We start from the raw sequence: 27153 nt of genomic DNA, 5'->3' as shown, positions 1-27153 counted from the left end.
CTTAGTTAGATCAGATCACACAACAACAAAAAATTTAATTACTGTCTACTTATCACTGGTCCTACATAAATAAGGTGACTTGTAATTTCATAGCCCAATTTATGTTGTACAGTATTATAAAAATCTTATTTCAAAACTTCAGTCTTTTATCATACCAGCTAATAAAGTCATGAAAATTAGGAAACCAACATGCCTACTCATTATCAAAATCAAAACCTTTAAAACCTAGAGGAGTAAAAGAATATTTAAGGTATCTAAACCAATAATAGTCCTCGTTAGGATCTTTAAAAGTTCACATTATTGGAAAAGCTACTTCAAAATGATTTATACACTGTGATACATAATTTCACACACTGTTCCAGTTGAAGTAGGCATTTTGTAGGTGTTTTGTTCACATCTTTGTACTTTGCCTAGCAGAGCATTTGGGGCTTGAAACAGTATTAAACATAGGCCATGAAAAGAGAAAGGTCTACCCAAATCCTGATACGGGAAACACTAAGAATCCCTAGAGCACTATGGAAAATCATGTATAATTTAAGTTATTCTGGCATTCTTGAAGAATTACTGAGGCAGATCCTATAAGGTCCCTACGTGGTGTATAGTAAGAAGTGACTTAAAATCCTCACTGTTATTTTATTCATCTTGGGTTGTAATATATTAACACTGATTCTCAATTCCCATCAGTAAAACATGTACATTATTTTAGAGTTGTTTGAGGGTTAAGTTTAGGAGGGAACTCCAAATTGTTCAAGGAAAAATTAAACTGAAATATAAGTTTATGGGTGAGCATAGGGCACAGTGGCTATGCTGCTGCTTGGGTCACCCACATCTCATATGACAATGCCTAGATTTAAACTCTTGCTTGGCTCTCCATTCCAGCTTCCTGCTACTCTGCACCCTGGGAAGCAGCAGAGGGTGGTTCACATTTAGGTCTTTGCAACCCTCATGGGAGACTCAGATTGAGTTTCCTGGCTCCTGGTTTTGGTCTGCCAAAGCCACAGCTGTTGTGGGCATTTGGAAATTGACAAGTTGATGGGAGGTCTCTCCCTGTCTCTCTGTGTTTACAAGAAGTTTTTAAAAATGTAAGTATATATTTTGGTGCAACTTTTTTTGAAATCCATGCATAGTATTTCCTTCTTAAAAATTTATTTACATTAACGGAACAGATTTCATGTGTTTCGCATACACAGCTTTAAGAACATAATGATACTTCCCATCCTACCCGTATCCCTCCCACTCCCCCTCCTCCATTTTTTAGTGACATACTTTCAATTTACTCAATAATCGCAAACTTAACCCTCCACTAAATAAAGAATTCAACTAGTATTAAGTAGAAACACCACTGTTCCTCAGGAGTATAGATAAGGGCTATAAATAATAATCAAATCTCAAAATGTTAATTTCATATATACACACAAACACAATTTTTTTTAGAGATTTTATTTATTTGAGAAGCAGAGTTATAGATAGTGAGAGGCAGAGACAGAGAGAAAGGTCTTCTTCCATTGGTTCATTCCCCAAATTGCTACAACGGTCAGAGCTGTCTGATCCGAGGCCAGGTGCTTCTTCCTGGTCTCCCATGCAGGTACAGGGGCCCAAGCACTTGAGCCATCTTCTGCTGCTTTTCCAGGCCACAGCAGAGCTGGTACAATAGTTTTTATACTCTGAATCATCCACCACAAATCAAGGAAAACATATTTGTCTTCTTGATTCTGATTTCATTAAGCCAAGCCTTATGGTCTCCAGTTGCATCCATTTTGTTGTGAATGACAGGATTTCATTCCTTTTTATGGCTGAGTAGTATTCGATCATGTGTATAGACAATGCCTTCTTCATGCAGTCATCAACTGATGGACATCTGTGTTGATGCCATATTTGAGCTGTTGTGAACTGAGATACTATAAACATTGGCATACAGATAACTCTTCCATATGCCCAGTATTTTCATAGTATGCATTTTCATGGACTTTAGGAAGACGTCTGTATACATAATAATTTTTGAAATAATTTACCAAAAGCTTTACCATGTAAGCCTATATCCCAGGAGTTTTTAATAAAGTACCCTCATATACAAAGTAGGCAATACAGTATTTTGGATAATCTTGGATAACTCAGTGTTGATTGTTTTATATGTTTTGCTAGTACAGAATGTTTTACTTGAATGACGTAGATGCACATTTCGGTTAGGCATTTCCAGGTATTTCTTCAATGTTGATGTCATATACAATATAGTTTTCTGGGATCCCATACTGCTGAATTTTTCCCGAAAACAGCTTTCTTTGAGTTCAGAATTTTCTAACTCTCTTCCAAGGTTATCTTTTGTGGCTCACTCTGATGACTGATATCCATGGAAATACCAACTTCTTTTCCAAGTATGGACTCAAAACAAGGCAAAATTTTCTAAAGTCTTGGGAGAAAAGAATTGCGGTGGTGAATTATGGGCTCACCGTCTTCCTGACCAGTCCGTTTCTGTATAAGAGGACCTCACACGCTCCTGGATGTCTTGCTTGTTGGCATTGTAGTGGCTCTGGAAATTCCAGGCCTCACTACGGAGCTTTCACTTCGTGACTGGCCACATCAGAGACAGCACAATGAAATGCTAGTAGACGTGAAGTCAACACGGCAGTCGGTGTGATGTAGTGGAAAGAGAACTGGACTAAGAACAGGAAAAACCTCTTAGTTGTGCTATTTATTAGATGTCATGTCATCTCGGAAAAGGCTTAGCATTTCTGTCTCTGATTTTTCTGGTTTGTAAAATCAGAATATTAAAAAGGCATGTGATAAGAAGTAGTTGATATCTGCTAAATATATATAAACTTGAGGTGCTAAACAAATGTCTTATTATGGATACTAGTATGTCAGCTCTCTTCCTGAGTTATTTTTTTTTCTTATATCTTGAGTACAATGTTTAGTCTTTTAAAGGTACTCAATATTTCTTTATGGAATGACAAATGAAGCATTTATACTGGACCTTCTGAGCACCTAGTGGGAGATGTGTGTCTGCACTTTGGACTACTAAGTGTTTCAGAACAGTTGGAAAGCTTTGGCTGGAGACGCACAGTGAAGGTAACTGTGGACCCTTGATAAACAGCTCAGTGGTAGACTAAGGGCCTGTCCTGTGTCTACAACCACACACACACAAACAAACACAAACATGCATGGATACATAGGAATACACATACATGAATACACCCAAGCACACACAAGCGAACCATGTATACACACACAAGAAACTTACCACAAGTAACACAAATCAGACATACACATGAATACATATATACACATAAATCACATATACACCATGCATATATACACAAGTCACATACAAACACACATGCACATGTATACAAATCATATTCAAACACACAGCTATATGTGTACATATATGTATATACATTCAGACACACACATAGACATATAAACCTTTTAACTGTTAAGTGTAGCTAAAGCGTTTGTCAACATAAGAATCTAAAAAAAGATTTCTCCATCCATACTGCTGCCAGTAATCTGAGCTTCTTGAACCAAGTATTGATTAGAATATCATGAACCAAGATATTCTAGAACAGAAAGCAAAAGCTTTACCAAGAATCTAGAATACATGTTTCTTTATAAAAATCTTCACATATAAACTGACTCATCTCTGTAAAAGAGCAAATGGTTTTGTCTCACATAGGCTATTGTCTATCCTCTTTTTACTGTATGGCCTGGTCTACAATTTTCAGTTGATGGGAAGCCAAACACCTACCTGATGACCAGCCTTCATTGCCTCCTGAAATTATGTATGGTTAGCCACTGTCTGCACAGTGCACTGAGCCTTTCGTAAAGTGCTGCCATGTGTTGTAGTATCATTGCTTCAAGTCAGTATTTCAGCCTCACATAGTTAGGTAATATAATCTTCTTTTCCCAAACAAAACCCGAAGCTCTTTAAAGACATGGTGCTCCTGGCCCTGCACAGCTGACGTGTCTGGCAGATACCACGTCTGGTGGCCTTTGAGCCAACAAAACGTAAATACGAATCCTTGGCATCCGTTGTCCTTCCTGGCTTGCACCCTGCAGCTTTCATCCCTCTTTTCCGACATACTCATGGACCTCCGTCCCTGTTCATTACTTGTCTGTCTTGCCCACTGAGCTGGAATTTTTGGTGTTAGCTCTAATTCCAGAGTCAGACTTGGCACACTCTAACTCTGGGACTTGGGGGTTAAGAGTATCTATGATTTTCATTAATAGACTCTCTTGCTTAAATAACATCCTTTGATGAGTGTCTGCGACCTAGGAAATGCTCTCTACATAGCCGCTTTCATCATCACTGTCATCATCTTTTCCACTTTTGTACCTCTGGATGGCTACTGTTTCCTCTAGATGTGGTCTCTGGTTTGCCTTCTTAATTAGTTCTCACCATAAAAAAACTTGAGCATCTCGACGTCCATGCCTTCAGTGACAGCACCCCCATCAGGTGTGCTAATTCTTGACTGCCATATCCTAGGACTCACGTTACCTTTAGTGTGAATCAAGCGCTTAAGGGGAGTACATTCTAATAATAAGGGTAGCCACTGTAATAACTCAAGAAGTGAAGATGTAGATGAGCATTCTAAATAATTCATGAGAACAAAGATAAAGATTTCTTAGTTATTAAATGACCCCAAAGGAAGTCTTTATATTTGCTATAGTTTGGTATGGAACTTTGGTCATTTTTAACAAAACCTCTATCCCCAAACTAATGTAAACAGATTACATTAACTGCTGTAACAATCTTAAGTGTATAAATAGATATTTGAATTATAAACTGGAACATACGTTATATACTTTGTTGTAGATATAACAGGGTTTAATCTGTTCTGTGATGTCTGAGTAATGGCCCTTAATCTCACTGAACTGTATCTTGAAGGTCTTCTTGATTATCCCGCTACTGAGATGGCAATGACCCATGCATTTGCCTCAACAAAGAATGTGATAATTCAGATGTGATTAAATTCTGTTCAAGTTATTCCTATGCAGCTGAGTTGAGCAAAACCAAGAGGATCAACGATTGTGAAATATGAAAGGGGAGATAAAATTAATTTAGTTTTAAAGCATAGTTTATGAAATAAGTTTTCTGAGTTTAAAATGTAAAAACTGTACATAAGTGCTTAGATCATACTATAGAACCTTTCAAAATCTACTTATTTCATTGTTTATTAACCTCTCTTCTAAACCAAATTTTCCACTTACTTGTAAGAGAGAAGGCTAATTTGATGAGCTGGTGGAAACAGCATTGTGCAAAACGGTTTGTGGTGCTTATTCTTATTCATCCAAATACTTTTCTATTTGTTTTTGTGGCATCTGTGATAGGTGAAAATGTACAGATTCGAAGGTAATTTTTTGATGGCTTAAGTTAAAATACAGATTATGCCGAGTGCAGTAAGTTTCCTTTGTCATGTAAAAATGAGGCAGAGCTCCAAGCACAGGCAACAACGAATGGTGAGGAAGATTCAGTACTCATTTTCATATCCTGTGGTTAGGTTACAGCATTTTAAATTATGAGACCCAAATCATTTGGGCACATAAGTTTAGACTACAAGTGGTGAACTGGTCCTGTGCTATTTCTTGAATACTCAGTAGATTCTGCCCCAGGTTGAACAGAATCACGATTAATTTGCTGGATGAGAAAGGAGTACAAGGTTTGGGAATGGCAGAAAAGTGCCATTTTTGTTTCTGTAGTCATGCAGAAATAACGTATAAAATAGTTATGGTGCAACTGACTGATACAGTTAAACACCCGTTAGGATATCAAGGAAAATGAGATTCAGAATCTGAACAGAATTTTAGACCTGTAAGAAACTTGGGCGATCAGCTGGCTGAACATGTGTATTAAGATGAGAACAGTGAGGCACAATTAGATATTACATAAGTTGTGCAGAAATCAGGTTTAATGCAAGTAATTGACCAGGAACTCAAGAAAAATCATTTTGATTAAATTTAGTCATTTGAGATGCAAACATCCAACAATGCTGTAGCAAAACTGGATTAAAAGAGCACCTTTGTTTATTTTTTAAATGCTTGATTTCTTTAAAAAATTTTTTTTCATCCTCTAGATGGGAAAAGCAGAGACAGAAATAGAAATCTCCCAGAGGGTGGTTGACTTGCCAACTGCTCTCCATAGACAGGGCTGGGCCAGGCCGAGGCCATGGGCCAAGGATTCAATATGGCTCCTTACTTGAGTGTCAGGGACCCAAGTACTCCGGCCATCACCTGCTGCTTCCTAGGGTGCTCATTAGCAAGAAGCTCAACCTGGAAGCACAGCTGGGACTTGGACCCCAGCACTCCAATGCGGGATGCAGGCATCACAAATGGCAGCCTAACCGCTGTGCTAAACAAACGGCCACACCCACCCCAAAAGTGTCCTTTTATCATTAAGGAGTTCTGACAATGCCTTGACCACAAAACCTTTCAAGTGAAGATAATTGTTTCTCACTCCTCTGTAAAAATCCAAATTACAAGAATCCTCTAAAGTGAAGGTTATTTTCCTGGAGGTGATGTAGAAAACACAGGCCATAATTCTGGTTCTTAAGAGGAAAAAAAAATAATCCTTTATTACATTTGGATGGGATTTTATTTTTTAGGAATCACTGCTTGGCTGTGAGTGGTTGTTGCTTTCTGGATGTTATTCACTCTTCCTCCCTCATAGCTAGCTCGTGTGTAACAGTCTAAGTTTGTGGGATAGGCTGGGACTTGTCATTCCAATTCCAGGGCTATAGGTCATTACAAACCACAAATCCTCCCTATGGAGGTGTCAGGGATGTGGCCTTTGCTTTCCCGTCTCACTTTTCTGCATTCTCTTTTATACAAAATAAAGTTTATGGCACTGATGAGTAGATCTAATGCAGTATAATGCCATATATGACGATTCATACCAAATGAGAAATCTTTTCCAGGATAGCACCCAAGGGATTTCAGCTGTCTAGTTACACCAGAGCATCACCAAAGAATAAAAAATGTCAAAGGGTTGAGAGAAAGAAATTTTCCCTACAAGACGATTTTGAAGATTCTAGAATGGGGGCTGGCAAACTTTTTTTCTGTGAACAACCAGATGTTAAATATTTAAATTATAATGGCCCAGTTCTGTCACCACTGTGCAGCTCTGCAGCTGCAGCATGAACCCAGCCAGGGGGAAACTACAGAAGTGAATGGGCATGGCTACATATGTCAATAAAACTTTATTTACAAAAGAAAGCAACAGGCTGTATTTTACCTCTGGGTTGTATTTTACAAGCCCTGATGTACTATTTATAGGAATTGGAGAGAGAGTTTGAAGTCAAAATTTAAATTTCAGTAATTAAATAGAATGGTCTTTCAATGCAAATCCTTGTATTTGCAAATGCCTAGCTGATACTCAAATGCATTTTTAAATCTCTTTGGGTTTCCTGTTTACCTTTTCTGCCATATTATACAAATCACAGTGAAGCCTAAACAGTGCTTTCCGATGCTATGGAACACTGAGGAGAGCTGAAACTGCAGGCTGAGACTTGTCAAGCCCACACTCGATTTGTGAAATCAGTTCAATAACACGGGTGGAGGGGTGCCCAGGAAGAAAGATGTTACAGGGGAATTTTAACAAAGACTGTCAGAACACTTAGCAGATTTTTTTTTTAAATCCTGGAACTGAATCATTATTAATTCATCATTAATTTGACATTTTTCTACGGTTGATCATTCATTAAACAGGTCTCCATTTTGTGGATGAATTTCAGTTATGATCGTAACTTGGACTAACAGTACAGATGTTATGTGAAAGAGTAAACAATGTAGGATACACTTTGAGAACAAATTAGGGACACTAAATTAGTACATGGACAGGGAGCACCACTGTCTTGTCTCGGAAGTGATAATAATGAACAGCATTATTTAAAAAAATTTACCGAGATATCTATTGCTTAGAAGCATAAGAACTGGTAAATGGATAGTACTAATTGAAAGTTTAAACTCCTGACTCAGTAGAATTCTAATTTTCATTGTAGTATAATTCAGACTATAGTCGTGTTGAGGACTGGGTAACTGATAAAAAAACTTAAGTGATTTCAGATACACAGAACAATATATGGTAATTTATGATTTCACTGCATTTTGTATTGTTGGATGATTTTCAAATTATTTGAAAATTTAAGTGTTCTGAATGTCTCACTATATTTCTCTGTCTTCTGATAGCAAAGGACTAAAGGCAGAGATGTAGGGGGAAAACACTTTAGATTTCACACTTGAGGGAATCTGTTGAGGGTATGAAGGTGTCAAGGAACCATACCGAAACAAAGAAAAGATTGTTGTGGACAAGAGATGCACAGGACAGCACCTAGCATTAGATGTCTTAGGCAGGAAGAAGATGACTTCACAGAGTGGAATGGAAGCCCTGGTGGACACAGGGTCTCTATGGTTTTTGAGGTGTTTTATGTTGAAAATTTCAAGCTGACTCTAGTTTAATTTAAAAAAAAAAAAAAAAAAAAGCTGGAGAGGGGAATGGAAACTTTTTGTCTTGGAAACGAATTCTTTACTGATGCAGAGAGAACTCCATCTTAAAAAGGACAGAGGAGAGATGAGTTGCTTAAAGTAGTCTTTTTGGAAAGTGGAAGATTATAAATGTTCTAAAAATTGTTGTTTCTGCTAAGCATTAGTTTATAAGCTCTGAGACATCATTCGTGAACATTTTCCAAGCCTCAAGATATTAATAAAAATTAACTTGAAACCCTGAGATATGAATTTGGAAAGAAGAACATATAAAATCTTAATTTTTATGAAGTTACATAAAACAGAGGTTTGGTAATTAGTTGGTGCTTTTCATTTCAGATATTTTATCCACTTTCCTTTTTATAGCTTTTCTTTCTGGAGAGATAGAAAGACTCAAATAGTAAAACAATACGTGCTATTAATAAAACTCCAAAACATTGAGATGGAAGTCATAAATTTCCTACAAGTATTCTGATTTAATCAGTTTTAATCATCTGTGAATTGGTAACAGGAGTGGAATAAAATTTTACAGTTCACACTGTAAACTGTAGAGGAGAGAGAATGCCAAACACTAACATGAGAAGCATAATTTAATTACAAAAAATAATGCTACCAGAAGGTTCTGGGTTTTTAAAAAATAATGTGAAGATGGTAAAAATCACAGATTTTATAGAGTCTGTGGATCAGTGTTTTATTCGGGAACATGTACTTACCCATAATGGCTCCATAGGTAGGTATCAATTAGCTGTCATTTATGAAAAAGGAAGTAAGCATGTAGAAGTACAGCTCTGGTGCAGCCATGACCTACTGTCAGGATTCTATTGTTAAGGGACATCTGTACGTGCAGTAACTAGTTTATCTGATCAGTACAAACACATTCTAGCCCGTCAGCAGGATTTGCCAGAACACACAGCTGACGTGGCGGAGGTTCACTGCTGTTTCTCTTCGGGGGTTAAAGTGCCTTCCACATGGACCAGATGAAAAGGTGGTTCTTACTCTTACTCTTCAAGCATTTCTATGGTACCTACATTACTCGTGCTGGTAGAAACGTGATATGATTTAAAAACTGTTTTAGGAAAAGTCTTGCATGTCTATCACAGAAGTATTACTCTAAAATATGGGCCCGATTGGCTAAATGATACCTTGGTCAGGTTTAGAGCTCAAATAAGGTTTGGCCACGTGTCATTAAAGTGTGGAAATGACCTCAATGTCCACTGGCATGCAGTCGATAGAGAAAATGTGTTGTACTGCAAAGTGGCCTTCAGGACATATGCCAGGTGTAACAAGGCAGTCGGAACGACACACATTACACAATTCCACTGTCTGAGGCATCTGAGTCATCAAATTTATGGAATCAAAGAGTCAGGGGTTGGCCGCCAGGGATGGGGACGGAACCAGGAGTCACGCACTAGACAGCACACAAAGGCTGCAGCCAAGCTGAGCACCACAGGCTTCCCTCTGTGCTGAGAGGAGCTCTCCCGGTCAGTGGTCTTTCCCCAGTAAAGAAGATAGCCTCCCCCCCTCCCCAAATAAAAAGGGACGTGGCCACAGAAGTCTGTCTTCACTGACTGCTGCCATCCATGCAGGATGACCCTGAGAAGGCTCCAGCTTTCCTTGGCTGCAGGATCACTTCTGAACTGGATACTTTAAGACAAGCTTTCCCCGGCAGAGAGGGTAACAGGCATTTTCTGTGAACCCATTGCTCCCTGGGAAGCCAACTGACTGTGTGGCTCAGGCTTGTGTCTTCACAGAGTTGGGCCTTCGGGAACACGTTAGGCTGAAAACACAGTAACTCCCCTGAGGCAAGATGTGCAGACTGAATCCCACGCAGAGGGCCTCTGTGGATGGCTGCGTGGCCTGGGAAGATGACTCGATGACTTAGCCTCGCTTTCTCTGACAAATGCTCCTGCGTTGAGACATGGTGGTGGTCTCTGGGGGTGGGGATTTGCTCCGATTTTTTTTTTTTTTTTTTTTTTTTTTGACAGAGTGGACAGTGAGAGAGAGACAGAGAGAAAGGTCTTCCTTTGCCATTGGTTCACTCTCCAATGGCCGCCGCATTGCGGCCGGCGCACCACACTGATCCGACGGCAGGAGCCAGGTGTTTCTCCTGGTCTCCCATGGGGTGCAGGGCCCAAGCACTTGGGCCATCCTCTACTGCACTCCTTGGCCACAGCAGAGAGCTGGCCTGGAAGAGGGGCAACAGGGACAGAATCGGGCGCCCTGACCGGGACTCGAACCCGGTGTGCCGGCACCGCAAGGTGGAGGATTAGCCTAGTGAGCTGCGGCGCCGGCTGCTCCGAGTCTTATAAAACCGGACTTCAAGGTGAGAGTACGGGACTGCTGTGGTATCACGACCAATGAGCAGCACACTTCTTGGCTACCAACTGTATGACAGTATCTTGTAACTTCAATTTACCTTGCCATTTCACCAGTTAATTAGACTTAGACATTGTGTGTCTAATTTCTTCATATGTTCTGTACTTACTTAGAGGACTTTTACATTATGTGACACATATGTTTATAATATGTATGTACACATACATAGTACATGAAAGTGTTTAATTACATAACACATATACTTCAGCTAATAAAACATACTAAATTTGTGAGAACTTTAAGTGCTGTTTATTACAGAGATTACATGAAACATTTTAAGTATGTTTTATCTTATGTATTACTGAAGATTAAAGACTGTGGATAAAACAGTGTTTGACCCAGTAGATTGAGCTACTGCTCAGACTCGCATGTCATAAAAGCACACTGTACTGGAATGATGTGCCTTCTGCCAAGTTCCAATAGGTACTCTGATTTCTTTTTTTTTTTTTTTTTTTTTTTTTTGACAGGCAGAGTGGACAGTGAGAGAGAGAGACAGAGAGAAAGGTCTTCCTTTTGCCGTTGGTTCACCCTCCAATGGCCGCCGCGGCCGGCGCACCGCGCCGATCTGATGGCAGGAGCCAGGATCCAGGTGCTTTTCCTGGTCTCCCATGGGGTGCAGGGCCCAAGCACCTGGACCATCCTCCACGGCACTCCCTGGCCACAGCAGAGAGCTGGCCTGGAAGAGGGGCAACCGGGACAGAATCCGGCGCCCCAACCGGGACTAGAACCGGGTGTGCCGGCGCTGCTAGGCGGAGGATTAGCCTAGTGAGCCGCGGCGCCGGCCTGGTACTCTGATTTCTGATAGCCATATTCTGAGCTACAGCTGTGAAAGGAAACCACGGCAGAGCAGCCTTCATCTAATGGTAACGTAGTCCACTGGAACCATAGCTGGGTTAAATGCAGCCAGGAAGCTTAAAGGTTACTTGCAAATTTGTTAAGAATAGTACAAGAAACTCAAAAACACAGGATGAAAAAAAAATCCCTAAAAATCTGAACTGCCTACCATCTTTGAGTCAAGGTTAAAGGGAAACGATATAGGCCATTTCTAAGTGTTTAGCAATAACTGTTGTTTTCTGTTGACAGATGGGATTTTGAGTTAGACATAGCGATTAGAACATACTGTTAAATAAGAGAATAACATCAGATGGAGATTCTTAAACCAAATTGACAATGGATATTTGTAGTACTTTTAAGTTTGCGAGTGTCTAAAAATTTCATGTTACCGTATGGAAGCCATGGGTGGGGTTTACGGAAGCACAAATTAGACCTCCCGAGGACCTACTCACCCTCTTCTGTTCTCTGACATACTCTATCAGTTCCTCTCTTGCTCTTCTCACTGCCTCTTCCACAGCCTTTTCACTTCGCTTCTGCTCCTCCATTATTGCTTCCTTAACAGTTTCCTGTTGGTGGGAAGGGGACAGCGAGTCAGGGAGTTAAGTACCATGGCATTTTATACATGTCCGCTTTATATACACGGAAAATCCTGTGCACTGTGTCAGAGTGCACTCTGTTCACAGTGTACCTTTGAACAGGAATAAGCACTTAGAAAATCTTCTGGGATCTGTTAGAGGTTTCACAGTGCTCCTTTTCCTAAGCTGAGTGCAAGGGAAAAGGAATGGAATAAGCCGTGTACTGCTGGGAGCGCCTGACGGGCTCCAGTAGCTTCCTCACCGACCTCTCACTTGATGTTTACATGATTGATGGCCTTCCTGTACTTTGCACTGTCCACATAAGACTTCCAACTCATGTTTATTCTTCCAAGAACACCCGAATGCCATAGCTGTTTTATTCACGTTTAATTTTGCCATCATACAATAATCAAGTGTGCTCTGGGTGGGAAGATTTACAGCTAGCTTAGTCCTCTTGCCAGGTTCAGATGTTAAGAGCTGGACATCATGAAAAAGAGGTAAAAATACCACCCTGTGTGCTAATATTTGAAGGGAGAGCTCCAGGGAGGAAGCTGGTTCTCCCCATTTTACTGAAATAGTAACCGGGTATCTAGGAGATTCCAAACTCCAGATCAAGGGGAAGAAGGCTGAAATTCTGGAAAAAGGAAAAAAATCAGCACTCTGAAGAAGTAGTGTTTTCTGTAAGCAAAGTATTTAATGCAATGGAATAAATATCGAAAAACACAATTTTTTAACTTACTGATGTAAATACCAACTGCAGTCAGTTGCAAAATGCCTTGAAGTTTCTCAGAAAAAGAAAGCAGTTTTCAAAAAGTTTATGGAAAATCTACATGATGGAAAAACTATGTATGGATTTCTTAAAAAAAAAAAAGCACCCAAAGAAAGTTATCCTTTAATTCCATTTTCCCATGAATTTTCTCAAGTCACATTGCATTTCCTTCCAATTCTTGAGAGGTCTTTACTATGTGGTGTGTGTTTATTTTCATTTAGTTTTGCCCAACTTATTTCAGACACAAACCCTGAAAATAAAAAATAACATGGGAGCATAAGGCAGTATGCTTATAAATACAAACTTGGATGCAAAAGGGGATGGAACACAAACACATATTTTAACTGGCATTTTTTACTTAGAATGCATTTAGAATATTTTTAAGCCAATAGATGTTCTTTAACAATTTCCACTCCATTACAGGGATGCATAGATATTTAACAATGTTTGTTCCTGTGAATTTTATTTGAAAGAGTTACAGAAAAGCAGAGGCAGAGGTAGATAGAGAGGGAGAGAGGTCTTCCATCAACTGGTTCACTCCTCAAATGGCAGCAACAGCCAGAGCTGAGCCAATCTGAAGTCAAGAGCTACTCTTGGGTCTCCTATGCGGGTGCAGGGACCCAAGGATTTGGGATGTTGGCTACTGCTTTCCCTGGGCACAGCAGAGTGCTCGATCAGAAGTAGCCAGGTCTCGAACCAACACCCTTATGGAATGCCCGATGGCCCTTATATTTGTTTTTTTTTTTTTTTTTTTGACCCCCACAAAAACCTTTTATTTAAAGAGTATAAATTTCCTAAGTACAACTCTAAGAATATAGTGATTCTTTACACCATACCCTCCCTTGCACCTCTATACCTACCCCACCTCTTCCTCCCTCTCCCATTCCCAGTCTCATTCTCCATTAAGATTCATTTTCAATTAACTTTATACATAGAAGACCAACTCTATACTAAATAAAGATTTCAACAATTTGTATACACACACACTCAAACAAAATATAAAAACTGAGAACAAGTTGTACAGTTAATTCTCATAGTACACCTCATTAAGGACAGAGGTCCTACATGGGGAGTAAGTGCACAGTGACTCCTGTTGTTAATTTAACAATCAACACTCTTATTTATGATGTCAGTTACCACCAGAGGCTGCTGACATGAGCTGCCAAGGCTATGGAAGCCTTTTAAGTCCACAATCTCCAATCTCTTTGAGTATTTAGACAAGGTGATAAGCAAAGTGGAAGTTTTCTCCTCCTTTCAGAGAAAAGCACATCCTTCTTTGATGCCCTTTTGTTTCCACTGGGGTCTCATTCACAGAGATCCTTGATGTACAAAATTTTTGGAACAGTGTCTTGGCTTTCCATACCTGAAATGGTCTCATATGCTTTTCAAACAGATCAGAATGCCTTAAGGGCTGATTCTGAGGTCAGAGTGCTATTTAGAGTGACTGTCATTCTATGAGTGTGCTGTGTAGACTGCTTCTCATGTTGAAACATTCTCTTTTTTAATTCCATTATTATTACCAGACACTTCATCTTATTAATATGATCCCTTAACACTTAATCAGGTCTATATGATCAATTTCACACTTAATATGATAACTTTAACACTTACAATGGCAGTTTTACCACCAAGCTCAATAAGATTTAGAGTCCCATGGTGAATTTTTAGCTGTACCCTTAGAAGTAAGTCTGTAGAATATATACAGCTTTACATTTAGAAACTTCCTCCTCCCTCTCTTACTCCCACTCTTAATTTTTACTGGGATCTATTTTCAATGGACTTTATACACATGTGATTAATCCCATGTTAAGTACAGTCTTGAACCAATGGTATTAAGAAAAAAACACACAAAAAACTGTTCCTTGACAGTCAAAACAAGAGCTGTTCAAGTCACTGCTTCTCAAGGTATCGATTTCACTTCTACAGGTTTGCTCTTATGTACTCAGTTAATTATCACAGATCAGAGAGAATGTATGGTATTTGTCCCTTTAGGTCTGGCTTATTTCACTATGTTTTCCACATTTATCCATTTTGTTGCCAATGACTGAATTTTCGTTTTTTTAAACTGCCATGTAGTATTGCATAGAGTACATATCGTATAATTTCTTTATCCAGTCTTCAGCTGATAGGAATGTAAGTTGATTCCATGTCTTAGCTATTGTGAATTGAGCTAGAATAATCATAGGAGTATAGATAACTCTTTTATTCACTGATTTCATTTCCCTTGGGTAAATTCTCAGGAGTGTGATGGTTGGGTGGTATGGTAGGACTAGATTCAGATTTCTGAGGTATCTACTCTCTTCCACAGTGGTTTTACTAGTTTACATTGCCACCAACAGTAGATTAGGGTACCTTTTTCCCCACATCCCCACCAGCATTTATTGTTTGTTGATTTCTGTATGAAAGCAATTCTAACTGGAGTAACGTGAAACATCGTTGTGGTTTTGATTTGAATTTTCTTGATGGCTAATGACCCTGAGCATTTTTTCATGTGTCTGTTGGCCATTTGGATTTCCTCTTTTGAAAACATCTGTTTAAGTCCTTTGCCCATTACTTAACTGGGTCGTTTGTTTTATAGTTGTGGAGTTTTTTTATCTTTGTATATATTCTGATTATCAATTCTTTATCAGTTACATAGTTTCAAATAATTTCTTGGATTCTGTCAGTTGATTCTTCACCTTCCTGTTTCTTTGGCAATATAGAAGCTTCGCAATTTGATGTAATCCATTTGTTGATTTTTAGTTTGGACTGTGTGCTTCTGGGGCCTTTTCGAGGAAATCTTTGCCTGTGCCAATAGCTTCCAGAGTTTCTCCATTGTTCTCTAATAATCTGATGTTATCAGATAATACATTTAGGTCTTTTATCCGTTTTGAATTGTTTGTGTGTGTGTGTGTGTGTGTGTGTAAGGTGTAAGGTAGGGGTACTGTTTCATACTTCTGCATGTGGAAAGCCAGTGTTCCCAGCAAAATTAAGTGGAGACTGTCTTTGCTCTTAGGATTGGTGTTAGTTCCTTGGTTGAATATAAGTTGGTTGTAGATGCTTGGATAGATTTCTGGTATTTCTATTCTGTTCCATTGGTTTAAACATCCATTTTTGTACCAGTACCAGGCTGTTTTGATTATAACTGCCTTGTAATGTCTTGAAATCTGGTACTGTGATGCTTCTGACTTTGTTTTTGTTGTCTAAGATTGCTTTAGCTACTCAAGGTCTCCTGTGTTTCCATATGGATTTCAGCATTTTTTGTACATTTGAGAAGAATGTCTTTCATAACTTGATTGGTATCACATTGAATCTGTAAATTGCCCTCAGAATAATGGGCATTTTGATGATACTGATCCTTCGAATCCATGACTATAAGTTTTTTTCCATTTTTTGTGCCGTCTTCTATTCTTTTTTTAATGTTTTGTAATTCTCATTGTAGATATCTTTGACATCCTTAGTTAAATTTATTCCAAGATATTTGATTTTTTTGGAGTTATTGTGAATGAGATCAATCCTAGAAGTTCTTTTTCAGCTTGGGCATTGTCTTTGTATGCAAAGGCTGTTGATTTTGTGTATTGATTTTATATCCTTCCATTTTACCAAACTCTTCTGTTGAGTTCCAATAGTGTGTTGGTGGAGTCTCTGGATCCCCTATATATAGAATCATGTCATGTGCAAATAGGGATGGCTTGATTTACTCTTACCCAATTTGAATCCCTTTCTTTTTCTTGCCTAATGGCTCTGGCTAAAATTTCCAGGACTATATTGAATAGTCATGATGAGAGTGGGCATCCTTTTCTGGTTCCGGATCTAAGTGGGAATGCTGCCAACTTTTCCCCATTCAATAGGATGCTGGCCATAGGTTTGTCATAAATTGCCTTGATTGTGTTAAGGAATGTTTCTTCTAAATCCAATTTACTTAGAGTTTTCATCATGAACGGATGTTATATTTTATCACATGCTTTCGCTGCATCTATTGAGATAATCATATGGTTTTTGTTCTTTATTTTGTTGATGTGATGTATCACACTGATTGATTTGCGACTATGGAAACATCCTGCATACCAGAGATAAATCCGACTTGGTCTAGGTGAATGATCTCTATGATATGTCGTTGATGTTGATTAACTCTACTGTTGCTTATTGATTTTCTTTCTGGTTGATCTGTCCATTGATGAACGTGGGGTATTTAAGTCCCCATTACTATTGTATTTGAGTCTATATCTCCCTGTAAATTACTTAATATTTCTTTTAGATAGCCAGATGCCCTGTAATTAGTTCCATGTACATTTATAATAATCACATATTCCTGTTGAATTGATCCCTTACTCATTACATAGTGCCTTTCTTTGTGTCATTTAACAGTTTTTGTGGAAAATCTACTTTGGCAGAAATTAGGATGGCCACACCAGCTCTTTTTTGAGTCATGCTATCATAGATTATCTTTTACCATCCTTTCACTTTCAGTCTGCATGCATCTTTGTTGGTAAAATGTGCTTCTTGTATGCAGCAAATAGATGGGTTTTCTTTTTTTAATCCAGTCAGCCAATGTGTGTCTTTTAACTGGAAAGCTGAGACCATTTATACTCAGGGTGACCACTGTTAAGTATTGACTTAGCTCTGCCATGTTTCCATAAATAGTGGTAATGTTGTATTTTGGATTTCCTTTCTAATTTACTGGGTGAATTTCTGCATTCATGTTCTTTTGTGGTGATGTTCCTGTTTCTGTATTCTGTGTGTAGCATATCCTTGAGCCTCTTTTATAGGGCTGGATGAGTAGTTAAAAATCTTTTAATTTCTGTTTGCTGTGGGGGCTCTTGATTTCTCCTTCATTCATAAATGAGATCTTTGCAGGGTACAGTTTTTTTTTTTTTTCTCTTAAGACTTGGAATACATCTCGCCATTCTCTCCTTGCCTGCAGGGTTTTTGATGAGAAGTCTGTAGTGATTCTAATTGGATTTCCTCTGAATGTGATCTGACATTTCTCTCTTTTCTTGATGCCTTACTGTGGAGAATTGTACTACAATGTGTCACGGTGAAGATTTTTTCTGGCCGTGTCTATTGGGAATTCTGTGTTCTTGCTGTATTTGGATGTTTCTTTCTTTGTGTAGATTGAGGAAGTCTCCTGCTATCATTTCTTTAAGAAGGCCTTCTAATACTTTCTCGCTTTCCACTCCTTCTGGAACTCCTAGGATCTGTATGTTGGGTCATTTGATAATATTTGTAGATCTCCAACCATTTTTTTTTTTTTTTTTTAGTTTTCTAATTTCTCTCTTTTGGGGTCTGGCTATCATATTGCTAAAAATGTGTCTTTTAGTTCTGACTTCTCTTAAAATAACTGTGTCTTGGGAGAAATTTTCATGTAGACTGTGGGTTTGCTTCTGAGTAGGTGTGATGAATGTTCTGAATTCCATTTCTGGCGTATCTTGATCTGTTCATCTTCACCTTCTATTATGGAAGAGTAGTAGAGTTCCGTTAGGGGGCTCATAGTGTCTTCCTACTTTACTTATTAGAGTTTTTTTTTTGTTTTCTGCATTTCTTTTTTTCCCTCTCTTTAGTTTGTGTGTTTGTGATTTAATGGGATGTCTATACTTTTGGTGAGTTCTAAGAGGTGTGTTCTGGATGTGGCCTGGATGCTCTGTTCAGTATTCCAGGGTGGAGGAAGTATCCAATGTAAGGCCCCCAAGGGGCTTTGTAGCTTTCCTCTGGATTTCTGATTAGGTTTTTCATTTCTGTTGATGTAACCTGCCCTTTCTTCACAGTTATGGGATGCCCCGCTGTTAGTCTCTGGGGTGTTCAGGGTTATATCACCTTTATTAACAAACTGCACCTCTAGTCTGTGAGGATTTACTTGCTGTGAGATTTCTGTTATGAGCTGCTACGTGTCTGTGTGTTGCAAGTGCATACATGGAGCCCCACCCACTGGAGCCCAGCCTACCTCTCAATCATGGTGGAAAGCATGTACAGGTTGGTGCATGGAGCTCCATCTAATGGGGCCAGGCTTGCTTCTTAATGGTGGATGGAACAGGCTCTAGTTTTCGATATTTAGGACTTCTTCTCATTGTACAGCTTATGTGCTGGGGAAGAAATTCTTGTGAAATGTTGTGGTCCTTGTTCCTGGGTGGGTGGTATTGTGAGATGGTTCCCGTAATTGACGGGCGTTTCCACAGGATACAGAGGCAGCAGTACTCTGCTTTTGTTCCAAATGTAAACCAAGATGGCTTCTCGCAGCTAGTTGCAGGTCCAGGTGTAGGTTAGGGAGAGGTGGGCAAGGGCTCCCTGACTTCTATTTGTTCCTTTATGCCTTCTCTTTTTTCCTGTGTGGAACTGCAAAAGCAGTTCACCAAGCTCTCCTTCCCACTGCTGTGTGCAACTCCATGGGCCCATGATTTCCCATCTCACCTGGTCTGCTAGAGGCTGGCGCCAGCCTCCCTGGTCCACACCTCCACTGCTTCCCTGTATTTGCTCTTTCAGCATGAACCTGCCTCGTCTCTGTTGGTCCCCCGGTTTTCCCATTGCAAATTTCCCACAGCTCTATCTCTGCTGTGTATCTTCTCACCTTATGAACTATCTATTTAGCCCCTTGTGTTCGGATCGTCCTATTGCTATACTGCCATCTTCCATGTCTATCTTAAGAGCTACATTTAGTTGTATAAGTCTTTTGTATCTTTGCTTACTAGGTACGAGGGATGGCGTTTAATTTTATTCTGACTTTAAAATAAACTGTGTGACACTGGACACCTTGTTCTTAGAAATACTGGATGTGTGTGTGTGTGTGTGTGTGTATACTTTCTAGTCATTTGCCTGACTGTATCATCTCACTTTAATACTGTTATAATTTCTGATTGTCTTCCTGTTATCTAAAATGGACACATTGTTTACTTTGAAAATTGCCACTGTTTACAGATTATTCCATTGATAAATAACAGAAACAGTTTTGCACCGTATTATCTGAAAAGGTTGAAGTTGAAAAATTATCACAATTCAAAAACATTGAGGACAAAGATTATTTTGTGTAAAATACAGCTGTGGTGTTCTTACAATTCCTCTTGATTTTATTCTTATCAATTTGGAATTTGAAATTTTAGGGGTCATAAGGGCACAGAGTATTATATCACTGAATTCTGAAATACAATAGTGATAATTCTGTAGTGGATAGTATGGAGGCTCAGGTTTTGTGGGTAGATTAAAAGTATAAACAGCTTCACAGCAATGTTTGCCAACTTTTGGGTCACACATTTCCCTAGTTTGCAGGGCTTTTCTAATTTCAGATAAAGACTGTGGCATTGGATTATCTGAATGTCAAGGATAAATCATGGCATATTCAACTTTATACAAAATTACTATCAGTAAAAGTGACCCAGACAATGGACCATGGTACATGGTCCATTCTCTAGGGCAGGGTTTTTCTACCTTGGCACTGTTACTCCTGTATTAAGTGGTATACCTCGTATCTCTACAGTAGTTGGTCCCAAGTTAATAATGAATACCCTACCGTGAACAGCCTGGAAGGAAAAATACTCAACTGCGTATATGTTGTGGTGTATCTGTCATCAGTCACACACATTATCTAAAACAGCTGCAACAGTATATGGAAATGATAATAGAACTAGTTTCTCAGTGTGGAGAAAGGTTGATATACCAAGTGTAAAGAACAAGTGACTCAAGTCAGTTTCCGTAGTGCTTAAGAAACAGGCCATGCTGAAAGCCATTTGGAGCTAAAAGCATATGCAGTGATTTGTACATGATTTCATACTTTCTGCTCATTGCCTAAGGTATGGTTTTGCTTTAGCATCCGTTAAATCTGTGACACATTTCAGTAATCACAGGAAAACAAACCAATAATAGGTCAGTGATTACATGTCTTTATCAGTGCACTTTTTTGAAGGACTTAAATGTGTTTAAGTCATTTAAGGGAAATACACCCCAGTGACCCACTCAGTTCTGGTCTGTGGGTTACAAACCACAGTATCATGTGGCGATTTAAGCCTCAGGGGTGGTTGTGCACTTTACTTGTTTTTTGCCTCTACATAGGAGGAATGCATACTGCTTAATTATTATTTCAAAAGTTGAACATGCATAGAGCAATGTACCTGAGAAAATGAGTGATATTCTAGAGGCAAAAGTTGGATAGCACATGTGACAGAGTTCCAGTTTGGGGCTGGTGGCAAATTTTGGTGATATATTTATTTTGCAATTACTGAATACTGGTTATGTGTAAAGAAAAGTCTGACATTCTGAAAGCGTTTTTTCATTAAAAAAAGTAACAGACATACAAAACTGTACATAGGTATGGGCTTCCCTGCCATATTTAGTTATTTGTATACATTGTATAACATCCAATCAGGGGAAATCTCTTTCTCTCTTCAAACGTTTATCATTTCGTTAAAGGGAAAACATCTAAAATACTATTTTTCAAGAGAAATATAGAGTACATTATCTGTGGTCACCCTATTGTGTAATGGAATGTCTGAACTTTTTATTCCTACCTAGCACATGTGTAATCTAAAACAGCTGACATCATAGGAGTGAAAAATACACTGGTGGCAGGGGCCAGCACTGTGGTATAGCGGCTGGCGGCCCATACAGGTGCCAGTTCGAGTCCTGGCTGCTCCACTTCTCATCTAGCTCTTGGCTATGGCCCGGAAACGTAGTAGAAGTAGCAGTAGAAGTGCTTAGGCCCGCGCACCTGCTTGGGAGGCCCAGAAGAAGCTTCTGCATTCAGATCAGCATAGCTCCAGTGCTGTGGCCATTTGGGGAGTGCATGGAAGACCTTTAACACACGATTCCTGGGCAGAAACAAGAGGACGACTGCTGGGTAAATGTGAGAAGGGCATGGTCAGTGTGACTTTGGAAGAAAAGGTGAAATGACGTGTGACACAGGAGTGCTGAGTGTGTGAGTGAATTCTGGCAGGAGAAGCGGAAGCAATGGAAGCTGGGAAGCCAGGCTGGGACCAAGAAGTCAAGAGGAGAAGGGTTAAGGCTGCTATCAGCAGCGCAGGAAAGAGCCCCTGACCATGGCAGGTGGGCTGGTTGCTACTCCTGTCCCTTGAGAGGGCTTAGCATGAGTCATCACCAACAACAGAAACTGCTGACAATCTTGCATCATCCCAAAGTATACATCAAAAGAAAACCTGGGTTTTTGGCATGACCTATCTCAAAGGCTGATGACTTCGATTTTTAAACAATGGCGTAAGTAAGGAAAAGGACAGACAGGTTTTTATTCCCTTCCTGGGTAGGTGAAGGAGCATTGCTTATGCTCACAGTCAGCAATACTGATCCAGGGTCTATTACGTGCCAGAAATGTAAACCTGTGCTTGTCATGCCAAGGTACAAACAGAACAGTGTCATTGAAAATTGGCAGAAAATACAGATTGTCCCATCTCACATTCTTTTTTGAATTTAAATATATATATATAAACTATCAGTATTATGTGTTGATTGATTTTGGGGTAAGAAATAAATCTTGTATTACATATCAGTTTTTAGCTAAGATAGTTGGAAACTGAGTACCATGTTAATGTGTCAAAGCAACCTCCAAAATGAAGCAAGGTCAAGAATCAGACACATGGTTTTTTAAGTAGTAATAATGATTATCTCCACTGATAGTCATTTACTACACAAAGATTTTTTAAAAAAGATTATTGGATTCAACTTTAATTTGATTTAACCCTGGAGCAAGAAATGGAACAGTTGTCCTTTAGAGGAAGTGGATACAGAGTTCCTAAAAAATAAACAAGCTTAGTCTCTGCCACTCAAAGAGCTGGTCATTTATTTGGGAAAACGGTTAGGAAGTGTCATCAGAAACAATCACAGCAATGTGCACTTTCTGCTAATTTGATTCCTCCAGCAACAGTCTTCAGTACCGCCCTACACAGATAGCTAACAAAATGTAAATCGCAAGAGAATTAAAGAGTAAGATGTAAGACAGGTAGCCACGGGCGGAGAAAGCACAGGATTCTAGAAAAATTCAGTCTTCAAGAAGCAGACGTGACCGAAATAAAGGGGAAGGAATAGAGGGACGGGGGTAAGAAAACATTGGGGCTTGCGCACTTGTGATCAAGACGTACAGGAATTTTACTATCAGGGATGCACAGAGCAGAAGGCAGAGAGATGAGGTGAGCAAGATAAGCAGCAGGCAGACACAGGTTAAATTTGCGTGGCATATGTTCATCTGTCATGGGCCTCAATCTTCCTCTTTGTGCAATGGAGGCAGGGATGGTCTCTTTTCAACAGGTGATTCTAATAATTGAGTGGATCTGTGTGAGATACTGCAAACTCTGCCAGGCACACAGCAGGGGGCCCAGTGCATCCAAATACTCTCAGTATTAAGCACTTTGCCCTGTATCCTGTAGCTGGTAGTGCACCTTGCCAGGATGGGATCCGTATTTTAATCAGAACAGCGTGCAGCATGAAAGGTGGTTTTGTGAGGACCCAAATTGGAAGAGGCAATTAGAAAAGCACTGTGGTAGTCCAGAAAAGAGATGAAGTGTATTGGAGAGAATGGGCTAGATTGAACTATTACCAAGAAAAAAAAAATGCTTAGGAAGACAAATGAGCTGGACACAGTTCATTTGCAGTTTTCAGCAATCCTGCCAGACATCTCGGGGCTTACTTTCTACCTACAACAGCAGTGACACCCGAAATGGTAGTGAATCTCCCCAGGGCTCGATTAAGACACGTGCTTGCGGGAGGCCGGAACAATTGAGTTGTCAAATCTTAAATGCAAACTCAGCTTGCTTTGTAGAATATACATAGTAACCTAAGATACAGGAGAGCACACAACAAACCCAGGCAAAACGTCAAATACCATGTCTCTTAAAAGGTGCAGAAGGATTTTAAGAAATCACTATGCTCACAGCACAACGCTAAGAACACAGCACGTCTGGCCTCACGTACGTGCGCTGTGTAACTGCATTCCGCTCTGAATGGCAGTCTGGGTGCTGCAGCCCTAATTGCATGTCTTCCAGGCCCTTGTCTCTACCCAGCTTCCTGCGGCTGGCTCAGGGCCTGGGCACGGACTCTGTCAACGTGCCCTACCTCTCCCTGCATGTGAAGATGCTTGTTCCCCTGCCAGCTCTCAGTGGGATTCCCACTCTCGTGAAGAAACCTTTTCTCATTCCCAGGCCTGCTTCACAGCTCCCTGGTAATTTATATCAGAGCAGCACTTTTTCATTATGTTATTGACTTGTCTTTGATTAACTGGTAATCCTTGCACATTTCGGTGCGGTGCAGTGCAGTGCTTCAGCACATACAGAAAGCCGTTAAGCCAGGCCCCCAGCAGGGCCCGTGGACTCCTCTGGTGGTTCTTTACAGTCGAGTGCAGTGATGTGACCTACAGTCAGTCACCTACTGCGCTGTGCAACACTGGTGCTTCCACCTTGCTGTGTGTGGGTAGCTGTTAGCCAACCTTCCTTTAATCCCTCTCCCAGCTCAGGAATCACTATTCTAGCCTCACATTGACTAGTTTTTAATTCACAGATGAGGAAGAACAGGCAGTATTTGCTTCTTTCGATCTGGCTTATTTCATTTAACATAATGATCACCTGTTCCATCCGTTTTGTTGAAAATGTCAGGACTGCATTATTTTTATGGCTGAATAACTGTGGGTGCATGTCTGTGTGACACATACATATCCACATTCTTTACCCATGGATCCACGGACGGACACTTAAGCTGGTTCCATAGCGTGGCTGTTGAAAATGGCGCTGAACCTGAGAGTTCAGGTATCTCTTGGGTAGGATTTCATTCCTTCGGATATATAGATGGACAAGTGTAACAGCTGGCTCGTATGACACTTGTATTTTTAAGAGTTTCCATACTTGGCTCCATCACGGCTATGCTAACTTGCATTCCTCCCAGTAGTGTGTAAGGTATTAATTACTTCTTTCTACCTCCTTGCCTTGTCTTTTTCATAGTAGAAGGGAAATATCTTATTGTGGCTTTGATTTTAGTTTCCCTGTTAGCCAGTGATACTGTGCATTTGTTTGTTAGACATTTGTACTACTTCTGTTGAGAAATGTCTGTGCAGTTCTTTTGCCTATATCTTAGCTGGATTCTTAAGGTTTTGTTGTATGGGTTCTTGAAGTAGCTTACAGATGCAGGATATGTATCCTGTGTCAGATGAATGATTTGCAAATATTTTCTCCTATCTGTAGGTTCTTTGTACTCTGTTGATCACTTGCTTTGCTCTGGAGAAGTTTCTTAGTTTGATATAATCCGATTTTGTGCGTTCTGTTTGTGTCATATGTGCTTTTTGGAGTCTTACCTGAGAAAAGCCACCGCCTATGCTGATGTGTCGACTTCTTGTGCCCAAGTTTTCCTCTAGTAAGTTCACAGTTTCACATGCGGTATTTAGGTATTTGATTTCTTTTTTATGTATTTGATAGGTAGAGTCACAGACAGTGAGAGAGAGAGAGAAAGGTCTTCCTTTCATTGGTTCACTCCCCAGTTGGCTGCAATGGCTGGTGCTGTTGCTGATCTGAAGCCAGGAGACAGGTACCTCCTCCTGGTCTCCCACCCAAGCACCTGGGCCATCCTCCACTGCTTTCCCAGGCCCCAGCAGACAGTGGGACTGGAAGGAGAGCAGCCGAGACTAGAACCCAGCGCCCATATGGGATGCTGGTGCCACAGGCGGAGGATTAACCAAGTGAGCTACGGTGCTGGCCATGATCTTTTTTGAAGCATTTTTTTTTCAGGGTAGGGAGGCAAGGTTCAATCTGCTGCAGACCTAGAAAAATTTCTAATTAACAAGATTTCAGTACATACTGCAGATAAGCAGTATCAACTGTCAGACACACAGACTGAGGGATCTAGAACATCGCTAACTTTTACACACATCATATTTGTTCTTCAGCATTTATTTGTGTGTTAACTGGACAAATCATTGTCTTCTACACAGCAATGTAAGGTTCCTGATAGAAGATGATATTGGTTTTCCTCAGTAATCTAATATTTGTTGTAAAATTTTAGTGTCAAGTGTGTCATTCAGCAATGAATAATGAAAAAGAATAGTAACTACTGAACTAGTCATTTCCTTGCCATGCTTGCTCTAAACATTTTGTAATCATTACCACGTAAATTTTAACATTGTGTGTAGAAGTTCCTGCTTTCAGTCAGCATTGTCACCAGGAACAAAGTACTTCTCATTTACAAGATGAATACTGAATGTTTCCTAAAAGGATTTTTAGAGATGAAATATGTTGAATTCCATTTTTGACAAGAATTACATAGGGAGCCGTTGAAAGCAACTTTGACGGCAGAGATCACTTTGAATCACAGTTAAGCACACTGTTATGCTACCAAGAACTCCTTTACATTAGTCCTTTATTACTAAAAATGATATTTCTGTCTTTTGAATTTCATCATTAAAAAGTGGAGTGTGTTTTGGTGTTAATGTTGTTACCTACCTCATTTTCTCAATTAAGCTCCCTGGCTCACAAAGGGTGGGCTCTCCTGGGCAGTTCTGTTGGTCCTGCCTAGACTCCCCCATGTCCGCCTTCAGGCCATGCTGGGTCTAACGTGGCTGGGACTACCGGAACAGCCTCAGGTGGGCGGCCTCCTCTCTCTCTCTATTCTCCCTCCTGAGCAGACTGGCTCAGGAGTTTTCACACAGAACTGGAAAACCTGTAACAGCTCCTGAGATGCAGGCGCGGCAATGATGGGCTGTGGTGTTAGGCATCTTGTGTCAGCCTGCACAGGCATCTTTATGGATGAATTCCCCAGTTTTCCCCAAGCTGTCTCCCCATCCTCTGAGGAGACTGTTAGCAGGCATCCTGGTTCCCTTGTTGCTCCCACGGCTAAGCCGCACAGGCTGCTCCCTCGGTCCCACCCCGGGACCTCCCTCTGTCACTCCCTAGGATTTCCTGGGTCCTTGGTCTACCCTGTGCTTTGATGGGGGCCCTCCTCCAAGAGAGTACCCAGGAAAAGCAGGTGGGAAGCAAATGTTCTGTCATCTTATCTGACTGAAAGATGCACCTCTTCTGGCCTCACACGTAATTCAGTTTGACCAGATCTGGATTTCTGAGTTGGGAATGTCTGCAGATATTTTACCTTTGTTGAGAGGCCTGATCATATTCTGATTCCTCACTTGGCACTGTGGTTTTCTTTTTCCCCTCTTGGAAGGGAACTTTATTTTCTTTA

General features: G+C 40.1%; 1 protein-coding gene and 1 long non-coding RNA gene across 27 annotated transcripts in view; one reads left to right on the top strand and one right to left on the bottom strand.

The window, feature by feature from the left end:
- CCDC91 (coiled-coil domain containing 91) overlaps positions 1-27153 on the bottom strand; it is a 344415-nt gene that overhangs the window by 48051 nt on the left and 269211 nt on the right. For all 25 annotated transcript variants that reach the window (XM_070049574.1, XM_051850367.2, XM_051850358.2 and 22 more), the window contains one exon: positions 12138-12251. In XM_070049574.1, the coding sequence (XP_069905675.1) occupies positions 12138-12251 (114 nt within the window). The remainder of the gene's footprint in view (positions 1-12137; positions 12252-27153) is intronic.
- LOC138843894 (uncharacterized) overlaps positions 1-27153 on the top strand; it is a 109032-nt gene that overhangs the window by 76840 nt on the left and 5039 nt on the right. The gene's annotated exons all lie outside the window — the stretch shown is intronic.

This window comes from Oryctolagus cuniculus, chromosome 9 (assembly GCF_964237555.1).
Source record: "Oryctolagus cuniculus chromosome 9, mOryCun1.1, whole genome shotgun sequence".
Lineage (NCBI taxonomy): Eukaryota > Metazoa > Chordata > Mammalia > Lagomorpha > Leporidae > Oryctolagus > Oryctolagus cuniculus.
Note: the sequence above shows the minus strand (reverse complement) of the source record. Positions and strands in the feature narration are given on the sequence as shown.